We start from the raw sequence: 20,849 nt of genomic DNA, 5'->3' as shown, positions 1-20,849 counted from the left end.
ATATTCAAAGCGTCTGATAGCCAAGAGAGGAAAGGTGGAGGTTATTCTGAAACCGCAGACCTGGCCCAAATGTATTCTGCATCATAGGCTTCGTTAATGGCACCCACAAACCACCCAAGGAACATCCAAATACCAGGATGTGATGTTAAACCGGGTAGGAGATTAAGTCTGCCACCCGAGAACAGGTACGGTGGCTCTAACAGGCTTCAGTACAGATCAATGAGGAAGTAAACACATCTAACGAAGGTGCAGCACAAGAACATCGAAATCTGAACCGCTTTAAAAAGAACTTGTAAAGTAAAGTGAGCGTTTGAACATTCTTGCCGAGTGAAATGTTTACAGAAGAATAGAAACCCTAGGAAGGACTTGTGGTTTATCTTTAGGGCATCACTATAGATCTGACTGAGAAAGTTTCCAGGATTAGTCGAATAACTTCCGGCTGATATTCTTGAAGAAGGTGAAATATTTTATAAGACTTGCTGTTGTTATGGTCATCGTCGCCGTTGTTATCGTTTCACACTTGGTCAGCTATGATGGGGCGAACAACTGATGTTGAAAAGTATTCCAGCCATAATCCCATCTTGATTTTTTTTTTTACTCATTCATAGTGATCTTCCCTATCTAAGTCAATAGGTAGTATTAAGAATATTTAGCTGCTATTTCTAACAAGTTGAGTAAACTTTTTTCGGTTCGGGTATAAAGTAAGCTGTATAAATGGATGTAAATTCTGCCGCCACCCAGTCTTAACACTTCCTTTCTTGTACCTCATCCCAGATACAGTCAACAATCACAAGTGTTGACAGATCATTTTGGACAGTGATGCACAATTAGCTTAACTTTCAATTTTAAAGCTATGTAAATGGTTGCATAATCTTGCCTTGAAAATAGTTGAAACGACATTAATATATGTACATACTATTCGAGATGTAGCGATCGAGTATTTGTATATAATATTATCTATTAGACAGAATGAGATAACAAATCCAAGCCTGTGAGGAGTTTTCAGAACATTTATAATGAAATAGTCTTACAGCTGTTTCTGGCATATTATGGATATCCCTTCATCAGAGACGGTTTGAGAAAATATTTGAGTTCGAATTATTGTAAAAAAAGATAGGGAATATAGAGGAAAATAAGAGAATGAATGTAGAAGTAAGATATATAAAGATATTGTAGTTGCAGTTCCATTATTCGAGGAGAGTGGTGTGTAGAAGTGGTAAAACAATTTCCTGTACATAGCAGTTCATATTTCGTCATTTCCAAGCATGGAACCGTGTAAACAGTGTTGCTCGTTCGAAAGGGCCTTGTGGTTTAGATAATATAGATAATATATAATATTATCTATATATTCCTTATCTTTGACAATAAAGTATATTAATGTTTTCTTTGATGTAAACCTGTGATCTCTTTATACTTGCAAATCTAGAGATGAATTCTATTATGGTTATATTTTTATTGAAATTGTCTCGTATACATTAGAGTATATATAAAGTGTCTTATAATTTGTCAGTTGAAAAAATTTATTACACTAAATGTCATTCATAAATGTCTCGGGCAATAACTGCGCTGATTGGCTAAATACTAAATTAAATTTATCCCTTCAATTAATGTTTGTAAATGCTTTCTTCTGCAAAAAACATTTTCACGGAATGTTGAGATAACTTTCTTGCAAATCGAATTGTGATTTGATAATTCACGTCACGTCTGGCAAAGTGGTTTGATTATTTTGTTCTATTATATAATCAATAAATAAACATCAGCCACTCTCATGGAAATCTGCATTACATAATTGAAAAGTTGACTTCATTCTTATTTATGTCTTATATATATATATATATATATATATATATATATATATATATATATATATATATATATATATAAGTTTAAAGAGATAGAGCATCCTGGCGGTTACCGTGCTTCCTCTTAATTCGGTTTCAGATGCCGGCTAACCCCAACGGTCCTTTTGTGATGCCGAACTAACAGAATAAGTTGCTAGGCTCTCGTAACGTTTCTTGCTTGGTAAATCCGAGAGTCCTATTCAGGACTGCATAATTTCCGTAGAGCAAGTAATAGAGTAACAGTAATTAATAATTTATCAATTCTATTATCATTATTGGTACAATATATATATATATATAAACTTAGATATGTTTCGACCAAAGATTGGTCCAGGCCATGTCTAACTCAATAGCATCACCTGATAGGATTATTCGAATCCTGTTTAAGTCAAGTTTTGTTTCTGGTCCATTCAAGTAGTGAGTTCTTGTTGGTGAGTTGTATCCAATTATGGGTGGCTTATCTGGTATTCTTTGAAGGAATCTATCCAGACTCCGTTTAAAGTTGATGAGATCCTTTTCCTCTTTGATCTCCCTCGGGACAATGTTAAATAGGGCAGGGCTTGTTGAGGAAAAGAAATTATGTTGCAGTGTACATGTATGTTGTGATCTTGAATTGGGTAGGGGATGTATGGCCCGTGGTCCCAGTCTTGGATGAACCTTGAAGCTAATGTTAAGGTCGTTTGGGCAAAGTTGGCGGTATATTCTCCACATCGTACAAATGATGTACCGCTCATATATATATATATATATATATATATATATATATATATGCAGGTATAAGTTAGAGATGTTTAAACCCTCTAAGGGATAAATGTATCCAAAGGCACTCCTGGTAATTACCTCAGTAAGTATAATCCTTGGTATAAGGTATACGGCAGCAGGTAATTTAACAGGTAAACCATAGTTTAATTTATATAGACGATAAGAAAATGGAGGAAAAATACCAATAAGAAGTGTGTCTTTTGCGCTAGGAAGCCATTATTTAATTAGCAAAGAAAGGTGAGAGTAAGAGTGAGTTTACGATCGTTACTGTGGACCATGGTGAGGAAAATATATATTCATATTTATATTTTTGAGACAAAAATATAAATATAAATATATATTTTTCCTCACCATAGTCCAGAGAAGCGATCATAAACTCACTCTTACCCTCACCTTTCTTAGCTAATTAAATAATGGCTTCCTAGCGCAAAAGACACACTTCTTATTGTTATTTTTCCTCCATTTTCTTATCGCCTATATATATAAATATATATGTATGTATGTATGTATGTATGTATGTATGTATGTATGTATGTATGTATGTATGTATAATATGAGGTAATATTATTCCAAACATACAGGGAAAATTTCAATTTAAAAATACTGAATCAAATTTCACAAAATATAATATACATATATATATAAATTAGAAGAAAAAAACCACCTTTTATCAATTCAATAATGAAAAATTAAATTATACCATTGGTATACCATTTAGAAACATTACATATTATAGAAAGATTAAATATAAGATAAAACATATAACAATGATTAAGTAATATGCAAAATAGTAAATAAAATGTATATATTTGGTAGAATAACGACACGTGTTTCGTGGCTATATTTAAGAAATGATAATAGTAATAATAATAATAAAATTGTTTCAATATAAATATAGTCACACTTCAGGTTAAAGATAAAAACAATAAAATAGTTAATTAGATAAATTAATAATTATACGTAAACAATTTTCTAAAATACGAAATATCTTAACAAATATATTCTTGTTTAAATAAAAAAAATAGAATAAAAAATAAGATACAATTAATTAAAGTATTTAAAAGAAATATATATATATATATAAAATACAAAATATACATTAAGTGAAAACTAAATACTATAATTTAATCTATATACATTAAATTAATTTATTAATTAATTTATTTATTTAATAAACATCTAAATAAAATCTTATACTCATTAAGTAATTTATATAAAAAAAACCTTTACTACATAATGTTAGTAAAGTTTCAAGGATGAGGGACTTCCCGGAAAATTCCGAGGGTGTGACTTCCGGGAAAATTTCATGGAGAGTTCCGAGGGTGCGACTTCCTGGAAAATTCCTATGATTTCTTGGAAAGTTCCGATGATTAGAAACTTCCTGGAAGTTCCGATGATGTGGTTTCCTGGGAAGTTCCGCGGCTTTCCTGGAGAGTTCCGAGGATGAGAGACTTCCTGGAAAATTCCGATGACTCCCTGGGAAGTTCCGATAATAGAGACATCCTGGAAAGTTCTGAGGATGGTAGTTCCTGGGAACTTCCGAGGATGGGACTTCCTGGAAAATTCCAATGACTTGAACGTAACCTAAAATAGCTAAGATAATGCATGGGACGGCGAACACGCGCGCTTCAAGAGATAAAGTACACGATAGTGAACGTAAACCGCTAAAAAAGTCCGTGATAGATGTAGGGCAGCTCTACAGCGTATATTTACGTCAACCGCGGGTAGGCAAGCAAAAGTGTGATCGCATATTTGCATCAACCGTTGTCAAGGGGTTAAAAATTACTGTAGCGCTACCTCATTTGTGACTTACTTATTCGATTTTCTAAGGCCTCTTTTGAAGGAATTGACAAGCGTTGTGCTCGGGATTGTATGGCCTCATGGTTACATGTTCTACCGTAAACATTTCACAAAATACTTTAATTTGAACAGATTTAAATGCAATTTTAAATTCAATTGCATTCCATTGTCAGGCACCATCTTGTCTTGGTATCAAATCTTGCAAACAATTCATGTAAAAACATTTATCACACTTGAGGAGGTCGGTGTTTTACATTTGCGAATTTCGGGCCTTTTCGAAAAACTATAAACCACGACCAAGTTATAAGAACCAATTAAAAGACCAGCGAAATCGATGTCTAGTCTCGATCATGGAACATCTACTTTTGAACAATCTTTACTATATATCTTGAACAATTTTTTTTTTTTAAATTTCGTTTTGGCTTAGTTACTGGTGTGGAGACGCAATGGCCCAGTGGTTAGGGCAGCGGACTCACGGTCATAGGATCGCGGTTTCGATTCCCAGACCGGGCGTTGTGAGTGTTTATTGAGCGAAAATACCTAAAAGCTCCACGAGGCTCCAGCAGGGGATGGTGGTGATCCCTGCTGTACTCTTTCACCACAACTTTCTCTCACTCTTACTTCCTGTTTCTGTTGTACCTGTATTTCAAGGGGCCGGCCTTGTCACTCTCTGTGTCACGCTGAATATCTCCGAGAACTACGTTAAGGGTACACGTGTCTGTGGAGTGCTCAGCCACTTACACGTTAATTTCACGAGCAGGCTGTTCCGTTGATCGGATCAACCGGAACCCTCGTCGTCGTAACCGACGGAGTGCTTCCATCCACCCATCAGTTACTGGTGTTCTGCTGTTTTACTGCAATTTTTTTTTGTTTCAGTCGTTCGGCCTCATTTGAACCTTTGACTGAACCAACTATATTTCCACACAGAACGCTTATGGGTGTATGCCATATAGTTCCATCCACTCTGCGCCGAATAGATTATGTGAATTTTTTAACACATAAATCTTTGCCTTTTTTTGTTTGATATCGAAATGTTATACTACATACAAATTTACCAAGAAAATATAATCTTTTTCCCGTAACATTATGTGCTACCTTTTTAGATTTAATTACTTTAGGCTTACCGACGTATATCCAGGTTTTTTCGTTTATAAAGGTGATACCTTCACCTTCACGAATTTCCTCATCATTATATTTCCAATTTCTTCTAAATGACATACTATTTATTCTTTTCTCTTTGTTCTGTGGTTTTGTCACCTTCGTTCTACAGTTTCAAACTCTTTCTCTTTACTTGTTTCAGTCATTTGACTGCGGCCATGCTGGAGCACCGCCTTTAGTCGATCAAATCGACCCCGGGACTTATTCTTTGTAAGCCCAGTACTTATTCTATCGGTCTCTTTTGCCGAACCGCTAAGTGACGGGGACGCAAACACACCAGCATCGGTTGTCAAGCAATGCTAGGGGGACAAACACACACATATATACATATATACACATATATACGACAGGCTTCTTTCAGTTTCCGTCTACCAAATCCACTCACAAGGCATTGGTCGGCCCGGGGCTATAGCAGAAGACACTTGCCCAAGATGCCACGCAGTGGGACTGAACCTGGAACCATGTGGTTGGTTAGCAAGCTACTTACCACACATTTCCAATTTCTTCTAATGACATACTATTTATTCTTTTGTCATCTTCGTTCTACAGTTTCAAACTGTTTAGTTTTAAAAAATGAATTAAAAAATCTGTGATTGAGATGGAACGACTAGGGTGGAATATAAAGCCATAACTGCAATCATTATGTTTGATAAACTTCCACAATGACATGAAAATAATACCCAAAGTTGTCTCACATAAGAAGAAAAATCAGCAAAAGACTTTAATTTTAATAAAATATTCATTTATTTACAATAATTTCAATATCTGATAAATTATAATTTGGTTCTGATCTGTCTAGCCACAAATCTTCTGGAAGTTTCTTCAAGTTTTTCATTGGGAAACAATGTATGGATGTATCGTTGAAGATGTCAGAATAAACAAAGGTATTAGACAGAGCAATCTCTTCAGTGGCTGGATATATCTTCAGTAAGTTAAGGTTTAATAATTTGTTAAACTGTGTAGTTGTGGCTGATGCCAGTGCCACCGGACTGGCTCCCATGCTGGTGGCACACAATAAGCACCATTCATGCGTGGGTCATTGCCAGTATTGCCTGACTGGCTCCCTGTGCCGGTGACATGTAAAAAGCACCATCCGAACATGGCCGATACCAGAGCCGCCTGACTGGCTCCCATGCCAGTGACACATAAAAACACCCACTACACTCTCACAAACATTCATTTAGAAAATCATCATCATTTAACGTCCATTTTCCATGGAGGCATGGACCAATGTTTAAGTATTTAAGTGTTTAAACAAATAGGGATTGAGAAATCGCATATATAAAAGGGCACATAAGTTAACCTAGTCAAATAATCGCAAATTTACTTATTAAGTTGGATTTTAACAAGTTTGTACTAAACAATATTTTTTTTCTTTGAGAAGTAAGACAAAATATGGTTAGAATTTCAATTTACTTCATTCATCTCAATTAATACTAGACTCTTCTAATATTTAAAAAAGTATAAAATTTTATTGCTATAGACTGGTCTGAATACCAAAATGAAATGATATTTGTTTCCTCTTTTGATTCTTTTTAAACCTGACCATTCATCTTATACTGTTTTACAGTATTTTCATTATGAGTGGTCAGTGGTGTGAATGCATCCTGGTCTAGTTAAGGTTCTTTCTACTCTTAACTATATAAAATAATCCTTTCCCTTAATATCTAAGAAGGTCAGTCTAAGTTTAAGTGATGTAAGAACTATAGCCATATCATATTTCAATGCTAATTCTATTGTTCTATACCCTAAGGTCTTATATCCCTCACCTGGAATATATTTTAAGAAGGCCTATCACATACTTAAATCTTCAGTTCACTTCACCTGCCCACATGGGTAAAACTTTAAACAAAGCTGCATGGGACTGTCTACCTTTGGATGAATAGATACTAAATCAACTAAATGCACATAAACACTACAACAAAGGACACTAGGACACTTATCCAGCAGAAACACATGCTGGATTGGAAGTTGATGAGAATAATACTATAATGCACAAATTTTGAAGATGTACTATTCTCCATTCTTCTTCATGATGTCTTAATCATATATATATATATATATATATATATATATATATATAAACGACCTAGTTTAAAAACTGCTGGATCTCACTCATAAGCTATTGGAAACTTATATTGTGTATAAACTCTATATTTGGAAGGACCCATTTTAAACTCTGTTGGACTTTACTCATCAGGTATTGGAATCCGACATATATACCATTCTACCTAAAAAATGGATCTACAACTTCAATATCCCTACATATCTTACATCTATTTTCTTTTCTCCACCTCACTCTCTATTTTTAAACCATCTAAATTAATTATTACTTAACCATCCTCTCACACCGTCTCCGATGAAGGGATATAATTAATAAATATCCTGGAAACAGCTGTAAGACCCTCTATCTATAAATGTTCTAATATCTACACAGCCTTGGTTTTTTATCTCATTACGCAAAAAATTCTTATATATATATATATATATCACCGTGATCACCGTAACCGACCAGGCTATCAGATGTTGCTACGCATCGCTGGTCACAATGCGCTTTGCATTGTTTTAGCCTTCAAATGATGCCACCTCGCTGGCTAAGCGAGCAGGCCAACAGAAGAAAGAGTGAGAGAAAGTTGTGGCGATATAGTACAGCAGGGGCCGCCATCATCCCCTGCCGGAGCCTCGTGGAGCTTTAGGTGTTATATATATATATATATATATATATATATCTTTTATATTTTACTTGTTTCAGTCATTTGACAGCAGCCATGATGGAAAACCACCTTTTATTGAACAAATCAGCCCCAGGACTTATTCTTTGTAAGCCTAGTACTTATTCAATTGGTCTCTTTTGTCTAACTACTAAGTGACAGTGACATAAATACACCACCCTCGGTTGTCAAGTGATGGTGGGGGGACAGACTCACAAATACATACATATATATATGACAGGCTTCTTTCAGTTTCTGTCTACCAAATCCACTCACAAGGCTTTGGTCAGCCTGAGGCTATAGCAGAAGACACTCGCCCAAGGTGCCACATAGCGGGACTGAACCTTGAGCAATGTGGTTAGGAAGAAAGCTTCTTACCACACAGCCACTCCTGCACCTATATATATATAGATTGCCATGATAGATCGTTAGCCACTACACACATTTTTTTCTCTCCTTGTCTTTTTCTATGTCCCTTTCTGTAGAAGAGCGTAGGCTCGAAACGTAAAAGACTTTTTCTATTCCTGAACATTATACTAATACTATAATAATATTTTGTACACCACCTGTCTTCGTCTTTTGTTGTTTTTTTTCGTAAACTCTCCCTCGATCAACATCAATGGAAATTGCAGCTGTGATACCACCATCCGATCGTGGCCATTGTCAGCCTCGCCTGGCCCCCATGCCGGTGGCACGTAAAAAGCACCATCTAATCGTGGCCGTTGCCAACCTCGCTTGGCCCCCGTGCCGGTGGCACGTAAAAAGCACCATCCAATCGTGGCCGTTGCCAGCCTCACCTGGCACCCGTGCCGGTGGCATGTAAAAAGCACCATCCGTTCGTGGCTGTTTGCCAGCTCCGTCTGGCACCTATGCGGGTGGCACGTAAAAAGCACCCACTACACTCACGGAGTGGTTGGCATTAGGAAGGGCATCCAGCCATAGAAACACTGCCAGATCAGACTGGGCCTGATGCAGCCTTCTGGCTTCATAGACCCCAGTTGAACCGTCCAACCCATGCAAGCATGGAAAGCGGATGCTAAATGATGATGATATAAACACACACCAAACATAAACAAAATCCAAAGGATACTTTATAAATATATGCAGCTTTTTCTTGTAGATCTTTATCAGAGTGCCTGGAAAAAGTGAAAAAAATCAGATTATTAAGAAAATAATTATCATTATTTATGATAAAGAAATATTTTCTAATTCAACAACAGCTCGCAGTGGCATTTCCATCTCTCGTTCTCAGCAAATGCACCACTATCGTTATTTACAAACTTTTCATTGAGAACATCCTAACTCACACTCACAACAACAACGACATTGCAACCACTGCCACTGCCAAGACATCATCATCATCAACACCATCGCCACCACCTCCACACTGATTCACAATTCAGAACATTTCTTTGCTTCTAATTCTCACAATGTAAAATATTGGTAAACCTTTTACTTTCAACTTCTCTCTTTTGTAGATATATCCACTGATGTTTACCTTCTCTTCTAGATGCTTAACCCATTAAGTCCCAGAGTACTTAAATTTCTGAATAATACTTTTAAATTTTTACAGATGATTAAAAATAGGTTAAATGAAAAAAATAATTATTAAAACTCCTTTACTTCAAGTAGAAATGGAAATACTCAGTGTCCTATAAATAGGACACTGAGACAATGTGATATAGCTTATTTAATGTTCTCATTTAGTGTCCTATTTACAGGACAGTGGGACTTAATGGGTTAACACTGTTCCTTACTTCTCACTTTCTTCCATTCCACCACCAATTCACCATAACTCTACCTGAGACTTCATGCTAATCACAGGTGTGGTCTGTGGCTTACAACAAGCTTCTTATCAAAACCTCTTTTTTGTTATAGTTGCTGCCTCGTATGCCTTTGTATATGCCTGCATGTGTGTATGTGTAAGAGAGAGAGAGAGAGATTATGTGTATATGGGTGTCAGTACACTGCATTAAATTTGTAGAAGGGAGAAAACTTTTACTGAATGTATCTTGGGTGGAGTCATTGAATGAAGAGGTATTAATAAAATGATTACTGAACAGAGTGTGAGGTGGGGGATGCAATGTAACTGGCCGAACCAGTTGAGGGTGTTGCCTCAATATGTCAATAACTGATAAAGATCTTTACAGTTCTATATTGCAAGGAGGGGTGAAGAGCATGTTCTGAGGAAGGTGATTGCATTTGAGGTAAATGGAGCATGAAAGCGAGGTAGACACTGGATGACTGACTGACTGTGTGTGAAGAACAAAACAATGGATATTGACAGTTCTGAAGGAGGACAAGAATTCAGCATCACTGAATTAAAGTGCAATGAAAGCATGTGGATCAGTGGTTAGAGCATCAGGCTCATAATCAAGAGGTAGTGAGTTTGATTCCTGGACTGGGCTGTGTGTTGTGTTCTTGAGCAAGACACTTTATTTCACGTTGCTCCAATTCATTCAGCTGAAGAAATGAGTTGCGACATCACTGGTGCCAAGCTGTATTGGCCCCTTTGCCTTTCCCTTGGATAACATTGGTTGCATGGAGTGGGGAGGCTGGTATGCATGGGTGACTACTGGCCTTCCATAAACAACCTTGCCCAGACTTGTGCCTCAGAGGTAAACTTTCATCATCATCATCATGACAATGATGAGAATGTTAAAGGATACAGACAAAAACAAACTCTCAAGTGACTCACCTGTCAACAAGATTTTGGAAACTGTTACCAATAATGATTAGATTTCTTAGCTGTGAAGGGTTCCAGTTGGCCCAGAGTAAATTGTTGTACAATGCAGTACCACAGTGGGGCATCAAAAACAGAGTTAGCTTGTTGGACAGACAGCTTCTCTTCCCTTCCTAACAAACAAAATGAACAAAAAGTATCAATTAATAGACTTCTGACATTGTTTCGACTATATCACCATTGCTAGGGGCTTGCCAAACATGCTTAAACATGTCTCCTCACAGCACCCAATGTTGTCCTTAATCAAGTACAGTAAAATAAGGGATATGTTTTCAGCATGTTGATTCTATGCTTTGCTTTTATTTCCTAATTAAACCCATCTCGTTTCTCTTATAATGACAATGTCCACAAGAAAGAAATTAAGATTATATTTCCTTTCCTTTGTAAACCTGAGACCTTCTGCCTATAGAAGGCAACACTATCAACAACAGTAATATTATTTCAATGTTATATATCCTTTCTACTGGAGGCACAAGGCCTCATATTTGTGGAGAGGGAACTAGTTGATTACATCAACCCCAGTATTTCACTGGTACTTGGTTTATCGACCCTGAAAGGATGAAAGGCAAAGTCGACCTCGGCAGAATTTGAACTCAGAACGAAGTGACGGACGAAATACCACTAAGCATATCATTTGGCGCACTAACGATTCTGCCAGCTTACCATCTTACTCTCTTTTTACTCTTTTACTTGTTTCAGTCATTTGACTGCGGCCATGCTGGAGCACCGCCTTTAGTCGAGCAACTCGACCCCGGGACTTATTCTTTGTAAGCCCAGTACTTATTCTATCGGTCTCTTTTGCCGAACCGCTAAGTGACGGGGACGTAAACACACCAGCATCGGTTGTCAAGCAATGCTAGGGGGACAAACACAGACACACAAACATACATATATATACATATATACGACAGCTTCTTTCAGTTTCCGTCCACCAAATCCACTCACAAGGCATTGGTCGGCCCGAGGCTATAGCAGAAGACACTTGCCCAAGATGCCACGCAGTGGGACTGAACCCAGAACCGTGTGGTTGGTTAGCAAGCTACTTACCACACAGCCACTCCTGCGCCTTGTTATATAATGTTATAAAATATAACAATAGTAATTAGTTCAACATGGCATCATATTGTCATCATCATCATCATCACCAGCATTGTGTATTTTCATGTTGCTTTTACACACCAACACAGGCTGCACAGAAGTTGTCAAGGCAGAGCTTCATCAACAGACAGCTTTCCTGACAACAACCACTTTGCTTATCTGTTTTTACTTGTTTCAGCTGAAGGATTTTAATTGAACAAATTAATTTCAATATCTATTTTAAGTCTGGTACATAGTCTACCAGTTTTTTTCTTGTTTTTTTTTGCCAAACCTTAAGTAACAGGGCCACAAGCAAACCACCAACTATTGTCAAATGGTGAGAAACAGACACAAAAATGCACATGCACACATATATACATGTGATGATGATGATGATGTTCATACATATATTTTTATATATGTGTGTATGTATATACATGATGGGCTTCCACAGTTTTCCTCCAACAAATTCACTCACAAGACATTAATCAACTTGAAACTGCAGTAGAAGACACTGGCCCAAGGTGCCATACAGTGGGACAGAACCCAAAACCATGTGGTTGGGAAATGGCCTTTGTCAATACAGCCATTCAAAAAATGTAAAGATCAGCAAGAAAACATATAAACCTATGCATTTGAACAAAAATACTTTGTGGTATTTACTCAGCCCTAGTTGCACAGACACTCCCAAGTTAATCCTGTCATCAGAAATGCAATAAAACCAATGATTGGCTTATCGGGAACCTACAACTAATGCACTTTAATAATGATTTCTAATTTACGGTGCCACATAAAAAGCACCGGTGCCGGCGTCACATAGAAAGCGCCCATGCTAGTGACATGTGATAAGCACCTATACCAATTCCACATGAAGAGCACCCATGCCAGCATCACATGGAAAGCACTCATGCTGGCACCATTTGGAAAGAACCCATACCAGTCCCACATGAAGAGCACCCTGCCAGTGCCATGTAGCATATGCACCAGTGTCATGTTTAAAAACACCTGTGCCGGTTCCACATGAAATGCACCCTGAACACTTAGTAAGATGGTTGGAATTCGAAAGGGGCATCCGGATGTAAAAACATCCAAGTCAAAAACAGACAATTCGAGCGTGGTGCAACCCTCTGGCTTGCCAGCTGCTGTCAAACTGCCCGACCCATGCCAACATAAAAAACAGATATTAAATGATGACGATGATGACCTTTTAAACATTAATAATATTAAATAAATAGAAACTTACTTCATTTTTGGAGACCAGAGAGACACCAATGCTGTGTATCACAGACTTCTCAATGTCTGACCAAACTGGATCATATGTATAACATTGATACAATGACAGCTGCAAAGATTTCAAAACAGATTTATCATTTCTAGCTCCAATATCAACAACAACAACATGTAGGCTAACAACATCAATGACAGAGCATCTGTGACATCACTGCTTAAAATAGTAGTCAAGTCTCCCTAAAATTACACAATACAGTCTAAAATATGAAGGACCCATTGGACAGTATAATCCTAGATACACTAAAAGACAAGATAGTCATGGTTGGAAAACCTTTGATCATAGAACTGCAAGAAGAGAGCTGACCTAGGGGTAAACAACAACATAACCCAACTATTTAGAATAACAATCAAGAATATTATTTACATTATTCACATTTGACGGATATTTGTCCTCATCTTGTTTGTTGTTAACACAACGTTTTGGTTGATATACCCTCCAGTCTTCATCAGGTGTCTTGGGGAAATTTCGAACCTAGTTCTCATTCTTAAGGTATTTTTCGATGTTGTTGTTGTTATTATTATTATTAACCACTATGCCATATGCCCACGAGCATATGGCATAGTGATTAAGAGCGCGGGCTACTAACCCCAAGATTTCGAGTTCGATTCCAGGCTGTAACCTGGAGGAAGAGGGGGAAGGAGGAGGAGGTTGGCGGCAACGACAACATCGAAAAATACTTTAGGAATGAGAACCCAGGTTTGAAATTTCCCCAAGACACCTGATGAAGGCTGGAGGGTATGAACCAATGAGGAGGCTTTTTGCTGTCATGCAGCATCATACTTTTTACAAAAACATCATTGGTTTGGGGAGAGCAAGTATTCTGAGGATGTTCTTGATTGTTGCAGTTCTATATTTAAGAGATGAGGAATTATGTACATTATTTACATTTGACGGATATTTTGTCCTCATCTTGTTTGTTGTTAACACATGAACCCAGTTGGAAAAGGGAGAGGAGATGATAGTAAAGATGTGTCATGGTGTACCCTCAAGTTACAGGGATGTGAATATAAATGAAATGGAACAGAGCATTGAGTGGGGAGGTAAATTTGCAAGAGTGCAAAAGAGCATGGGAGACAACGGGGAGAAGAATAAAATGAATGGTGAACACAGGTGGAAAATTGCCTACCTTAAACTGGTCACATATAGCCATCATCAATGCCAACTGGTACTGTGCGATTTTACACTCGGCAAAATGTCCAACACCATAAGCCACAAGTTCAAGTTTAAGCTGAGCCAATTGTGTTATACATTCTTCCATTTTTAACTGGGAAGAAGATTCATCTTTTGGGAGGCCTTGATGCCCAAGAGATGAGGTGTCATCTTGCAAACTCAACAGATGTTTGAAGGTCTCTTCCAGACTTGTATTGTGTTCAGGAGAAATTTCTCCAAAAGTCTCGTTAGAAACACCACAGTCTGTTGCAGTCATTAACTCTTCATAATGACAAGACAGAAAACATTCAGAAATCTTCTTCACCAGAATTTCTGTAAAAATATGCAGGAAATATTTAAAAAGGTAAACAAATCGAACCTAAGAGGTAAGACCAAATGGCATCCCTCACTTCCAACTAATGGCCACCTCTACTTTAAATCCGTCCAAATATCCTACCAACAATACAGACTGGAGTTTTTTTTCTTCTTTACTTGTTTCAGTCATTAGACTGTGGCCATGCTGGGGCACTGCCTTGGAGAATTTTAGTCGAATGAATCAACCCCAGGACTTATTTTAATCCTGGTACTTTTTCGATTGGTCTCTTTTGCCAAAACACAAACACACCATCACCAGTTGTCAAGCAGTGGTAGGGGACACATACACACACAACAGGCTTCTTTCAGTTTCCATCCACCAAATCCACTCACAAGGTTTTGGTCAGCCCAAGACTATAGTAGAAGACCAATGCTGAAGGTGCCACACAGTGGGACTGAACCTGGAACCTTGTGGTTGGAAAGTAAGCTTCTTACAACATAGCCAAGTGTGCAACTATACTCTTACTCTCTCTTTTACTCTTTTACTTGTTTCAGTCATTTGACTGCGGCCATGCTGGAGCACCGCCTTTAATCGAGCAACTCGACCCCGGGACTTATTCTTTTGTAAGCCCAGTACTTATTCTATCGGTCTCTTTTGCCAAACCACTAAGTAACGGGGACATAAACACACCAGCTTCAGTTGTCAAGCAATGCTAGGGGGACAAACACAGATGCACATACACACACACGCATATATATATATATACATATATACGACGGGCTTCTTTCAGTTTCCGTCTACCAAATCCACTCACAAGGTTTTGGTCAGCCCAAGACTATAGTAGAAGACCAATGCTGAAGGTGCTACACAGTGGGACTGAACCTGGAACCATGTGGTTGGAAAATAAGCTTCTTACAACATAGCCAAGTGTGCAACTATACTGGGAAGATACTTTTAAAAAAGGGATTGATATAAAAATTAAAGCAGCAATTCTGTGCCTCTGAGAGATTGGCAAAAACCATTAACTGATGCGTGATAAATTTCAAACAAATATTCATCCTAAACCAGGACTGCCATGTTATATTGGCAATCAATCTTTACTCCAAAGTACTGTTGCTGAATATCTCTTGTGAGATTTGAAAATGGTAATTTTCTAATTTGTGGATCAGTAACTAGTTATCAGTTTGAAAACTATATATTTCGAACAGGAATTTGGCAGCACCACCTCTAGCTGAACAATCATTCTGTGCTGATGAAGGGAAATAACCCGGAAGTCGTGATACACAGATATTGTTTTGAGCTGATTTGGGGTGCTAGATTCTAAATATAAGGACACAGATCGTGTCATATAGCCAGCTGGAGACGATGTCTCCTGGAGCTAAATTACAGCAACATTCGTCCTAAACCAAGGCTGCCATGTTATGTTGGCAAACAATCTTTACTCCAAAGTACTGTTGCTGGATATCTCTTGTCAAGAGATTTAAAAATAGTACTTTTCCAAATATGTGTGCCACCCAAAAACATAAATCTGAGATAAAGCATTTAGTCCACCAACAAAATAAAGGGACTTAAACTAGGTGGTGGAGAGCTTTAAGCCATGACATTGCAACTAGATTTAGTAAGAAATACAACCAGAATGTGTGACAGACATGTGACACTAAACTCTGTCACGCAAACATGCCGTCTCTCCTCTCTACATATTCTACTGCTACTATGATGGTTTTGCTTTCTCATAACAAAATATTCTCATACTCACACCCAAACACTTCTGACTCACTCATCTCTCCACCTCCCCCATCACCCTAACCTCTGCACTCTGTCCATTTTCCCAGTGGCACCAGCACCTCTGGAATTCCTTCAACCCATGTTTTCACTGCAATTCTTCAAGACAAACATCAATCTCAACAGTTTTAAAAGTTCACATCAATGGCTCAGAGCACAATCCTTCCTCCAGACGAAACCTAAAATTAAAAAACAAAAGCACACCCAACATCTAAAACTAAATAGTCTTAAACTAAATATACAACAACAGAAGCCCAGTTACAATGAATTAGGAGACACACAATATCTCACCTCATACAAGATACTAGAGTTGATAATATTCCTCATATTTAGTACATACACACCAACTAGAGAACCAAAAGTGACCCATGCATTGGAATTTAGTAATAATTAACAACTGTAATCTAATGAAACTATAAACAAGTGATACCTTGGAATTTGGTGTAGAAGTCCGAGAGTTCTATTTCATTCCTATAAGAGAGCAAAAGAATATCAAAATATAACTTGCAGCAGAGATATAAACATAAGTGCATTCTATACACACACTCTTATTATACATACCTGTGAGTGTCTGTCACATGTACACAACATATAGCATTGATACAACCATGAGATTATTATTGAGACAAAGCATTGGCACAGTATTGTTAGAGTAGTGACACAATATTCTTTTCTACTCTAGGCACAAGGCCCGAAATTTTGGGGGAAGGGGCCAGTCAATTAGATCGACCCCAGTACATAACTGGGCGACGCAGGTGGTAAGGCGATTTGGGGGTAAGTTATTCAGGCCCTATTTTTAATTACACACACACGCATTACAAATCATTGAAATTCCTTTTACCTGCATTTTTGTAATTTTTGTAGGATAGACTGTTTCGATTCCTGAGACTCAGGTGTGAGGGAACTTCCAAAGCTAATAATACCATCTTTGAACTGTTTAGCTTTGCGAAATTTCTGGCGCCTTTTGGGTCGAACAACTAGTTGGAAATCATCGGTCATTCCGAAGACATCTAGTAACAGAACCTGTTACCTCGACCAGAAAATAGTCATTTTGTTTATATTATTTATTGCCTTTTAACAATATTACACATAAACACGTGAGTGTTTCAAAGTCAGTACTTGTTTGATAAGTGCCTTTATATAGTTGTGATATCGTGACTATTTTGGTGATAGATGATCTTTAATATATATTAGTTCATAGCCACAAAGAATGTGGTGTATAAATAGAACAAGGTGGATGTAGAACGTTGTTTAATCAGCGACGGAGCTTCTGGAATGGATTGACGTGAAATGTTGGTGATACATCGAAAACAATGTGGTTGCTTAAAATTACTGGAATGGAGAACTGGAATCTCGATCGTTTCAGTGACAGAAAAAAAAAAATCATTTCTCTCAGAACTTAAAATTATGAATTCAAAAACATATCTTTAAACACAGACGTTCAGTTATACACTGTTTTAAGTGATTTACTAAGCGGAATTTTGTGAATGCGATTTTAATCATATATTTATTGACGTTTGTGTTAATCATATCCTCAGGAAACGTACTTTGTTTACAACTGACAGAACAAGGTATAACTACTGGAATGGTAGTGGTGAAACGCAATGGAACTTACGTCACCGCATTCCTTATTCCTGGTTATAATTATTTTGGATGCGTCAACCCAATTCAAACGTTATTTTTATTTTGTTTGTAGTTTGTAATTTGTGTGTGTGTGATCTTCTACTGACTTAAACATTGTTCATTGGGCATATCTACACAAGCGTCCCCCACTCAATATACACTATGAATTTGTTTCCTCATAACTTTCAGAAAAATGAATATTTTTTAACTAAATTTTCGACACGCACCTTCAGATTGTTGCAGATTGTTTTTTCTATCTGCAACATCTGACCGGCTTGTTATAATGTCGGAAGCTGGCGAGCTGGCAGAAACGTTAGCACACCGGGCGAAATGCGTAGCCGTATTTCGTCTACCGTTGCGTTCTGGGTTCAAATTCCGCCGAGGTCGACTTTGCCTTTCATCCTTTCGGGGTCGATAAATTAAGTACCAGTTACGCACTGGGGTCGATGTAATCGACTTAATCCGTTTGTCTGTCCTTGTTTGTCCCCTCTGTGTTTAGCCCCTTGTGGGTAGTAAAGAAATATATAATGTCGGGAGGTACAAAATAATGAGATCAATAACTCCTTCCCCCATTTGAAATGCTATCTGTTGTAAGTATGGGATTCCCCATTCATTGATTAGAGCCAGAAAAGGTCCTCGCAAACTGGAAACAGCCAAAGGGCGGATATTCCCTGTTCGCCCCTGAAGTCCATAAGATTTGTCAACTGAATTGGTCTAAGGGAGATGACTCGTCCTGGCTCTTGCAACACAAATTGGTATTTTATTCTTTGTTCACAAATTATTGACCATAACAGATTTTTACCTTCGGATCGAAGACGGGTTATATTCCCCCCCCCCCACTATCAGAGTCTGACAAATTGTCTATAAAGCTAAGCGCTTTAGGAAGGTGAAATCATTGGTCACTCTATGACCGGACATACATTTAACTAAATATAGATATGTATGTACGTACAACAGCCTTCTTTCGGTCTCCGTCTATTAAATCCACTTACGATGTATTTATCTATCGCAGTATATTCCTTTCTACTCTAGGCACAGGGCCCGAAATTTTGGTGAGTGGAGGGGGACAGTCGATTAGAACGACTTCAGTACGCAACTGGTACTTAATTTATCGCCCCCAAAAGGATGAAAGGCAAAGTCGACCTCGACGGAATTTGAACTCAGAAGGTAAAGACAGACGAAGTCGCTAAGCTAACGATTCTGCCAGCACGCCGCCTTTCTATCGTAGTATATTATGGGTTTAAAGTGCATAGTGCATAAATTTTTTGACCGAATGAAAAGATTTTTCCCCAGATATAGAAAACACTGTATCGTAGGTTTTAGCTTAGGCCAGAGGGACTCGACCTTAGCTTCTGGTGGGACACAGAAAATAAAATAAACTTTAATATACTCACACACACACTTATTTTGGTGATCTAAATCACATCCATACTTTCTTCGAGCTTTATGAATAAATCTTCTCAAGAAAGCCAAGGTGGGACAACTCCCATTCCCAGTAGGGGAATGACGTGTTTCGGTCTTATTAGACCTCTTCATTACTGTTTATACTTTTTGTACAAAATATGGATGCGCGAGACAACAATAAAATCTATAAGCAAGTTCTCTTCACTTTCTACAAATCACCAGAAGGTAGACTTCTACCAGCCTAAGTGGATTGATAAATCAATGTAGTTAAAATTCAAGTATTTATTTCCAAAAGATCGTAAAAATACAGGTTTGACTGAAACAGAAATTTATGCCTAGAAAAATAACTATTTTCACTCACAACAATCATTTTGAGACAAACGCGTAGTGTCACGTGTAGTGTGAAAGGGAAAATGTTGCTATGGTAATAAAGAGGAACTCAGCATGTGAGATGAGGCAACCTAGAGGAATCGAGATACGGCAAATTGATGTTTCGTTCATCTGAGACGTGTCTCGTATTGCAACAAACAAAACAGAATAGACTGCGAGCGATTCCATTGATTCTTATGCTAATTTACCGAGAAATAAAAAAACACATAGCTCTGTTTATATAACAAGTACATTACTGAGAGGTATTGTTCCATCATTGTCATTGGCCAGTGAAAGCCAATGAGCGACCAAAACTTTGCCTGGTTGCCCGAGGATTGTCTCCAAAAGTTTTCTAAACCATTTTCAACAAGCCACCAATAATGACTTTTTTTTTTCACTGGATACGAAACCAATATTGTGAAGTTGCGAAATGGTTGACTAAATATATACTGGTATTAAATATTACTAGTATTCAAGGCGGCGAGCTGGTAGAAACGCCAGCACGCCGGGCGAAATTTCATCTGCCGTTACGTTCTGAGTTCAAATTCCGCTGAGGTCGACTTTGCCTTTCATCCTTTCAGGGTCGATAAATTAAGTACCAGTTACGCACTGAGGTCGATATAATCGACTTAATCAGTTTGTCTGTCCTTGTTTGTCCCCTCTATGTGTAGCCCCTTGTGAGTAGTAAAGAAATAGGTATTTCGTCTGCCGCTACGTTCTGAGTTCAAATTCTGCCGAGGTCGACTTTGCTTTTCATCCTTCCAGGGTCGATAAATTAAGTACCAGTTACGCACTGAGGTCGATATAATCGACTTAATCCGTT

At 37.8% G+C, this 20,849-nt stretch overlaps 1 protein-coding gene across 2 annotated transcripts; it reads right to left on the bottom strand.

Annotated features, from left to right (window-relative positions):
- Positions 1–6,286: 6,286 nt before the first annotated feature.
- On the bottom strand, positions 6,287–18,456 carry LOC115213093 (SRR1-like protein). 2 transcript variants are annotated; one of them, XM_029782014.2, is made up of 7 exons: positions 17,472–18,450; positions 17,061–17,101; positions 14,510–14,865; positions 13,336–13,434; positions 10,971–11,128; positions 9,363–9,408; positions 6,287–6,483 (listed from the first exon to the last, which is right to left on the bottom strand). In XM_029782014.2, exons 1-7 carry the CDS (start codon positions 17,627–17,629, stop codon positions 6,301–6,303), a joined length of 1,041 nt encoding a protein of 346 aa, XP_029637874.1. In that variant the 5' UTR covers positions 17,630–18,450; the 3' UTR covers positions 6,287–6,300. The 2 variants fall into 2 exon arrangements, with proteins under 2 accessions (XP_029637874.1, XP_036360122.1); XM_036504229.1 differs by lacking the exon at positions 17,061–17,101 and having other exon boundaries at positions 17,472–18,456.
- Positions 18,457–20,849: the final 2,393 nt, after the last annotated feature.

The sequence above is a fragment of the Octopus sinensis genome, linkage group LG6, assembly GCF_006345805.1.
Source record: "Octopus sinensis linkage group LG6, ASM634580v1, whole genome shotgun sequence".
Lineage (NCBI taxonomy): Eukaryota > Metazoa > Mollusca > Cephalopoda > Octopoda > Octopodidae > Octopus > Octopus sinensis.
Note: the sequence above shows the minus strand (reverse complement) of the source record. Positions and strands in the feature narration are given on the sequence as shown.

Bases quoted from the DNA above. Each gene is read 5' to 3' on its own strand.
- LOC115213093 (XM_029782014.2), bottom strand. From the start codon at position 17,629: ATGACCGATGATTTCCAACTAGTTGTTCGACCCAAAAGGCGCCAGAAA. The intron at 14,866-17,060 runs GTATCACTTGTT...ATATTTTTACAG, and splicing joins CTTCTACACCAAATTCCAAG to AAATTCTGGTGAAGAAGATT. The intron at 9,409-10,970 runs GTGAGTCACTTG...CACTTTTTCCAG, and splicing joins TTCCAAAATCTTGTTGACAG to GCACTCTGATAAAGATCTAC.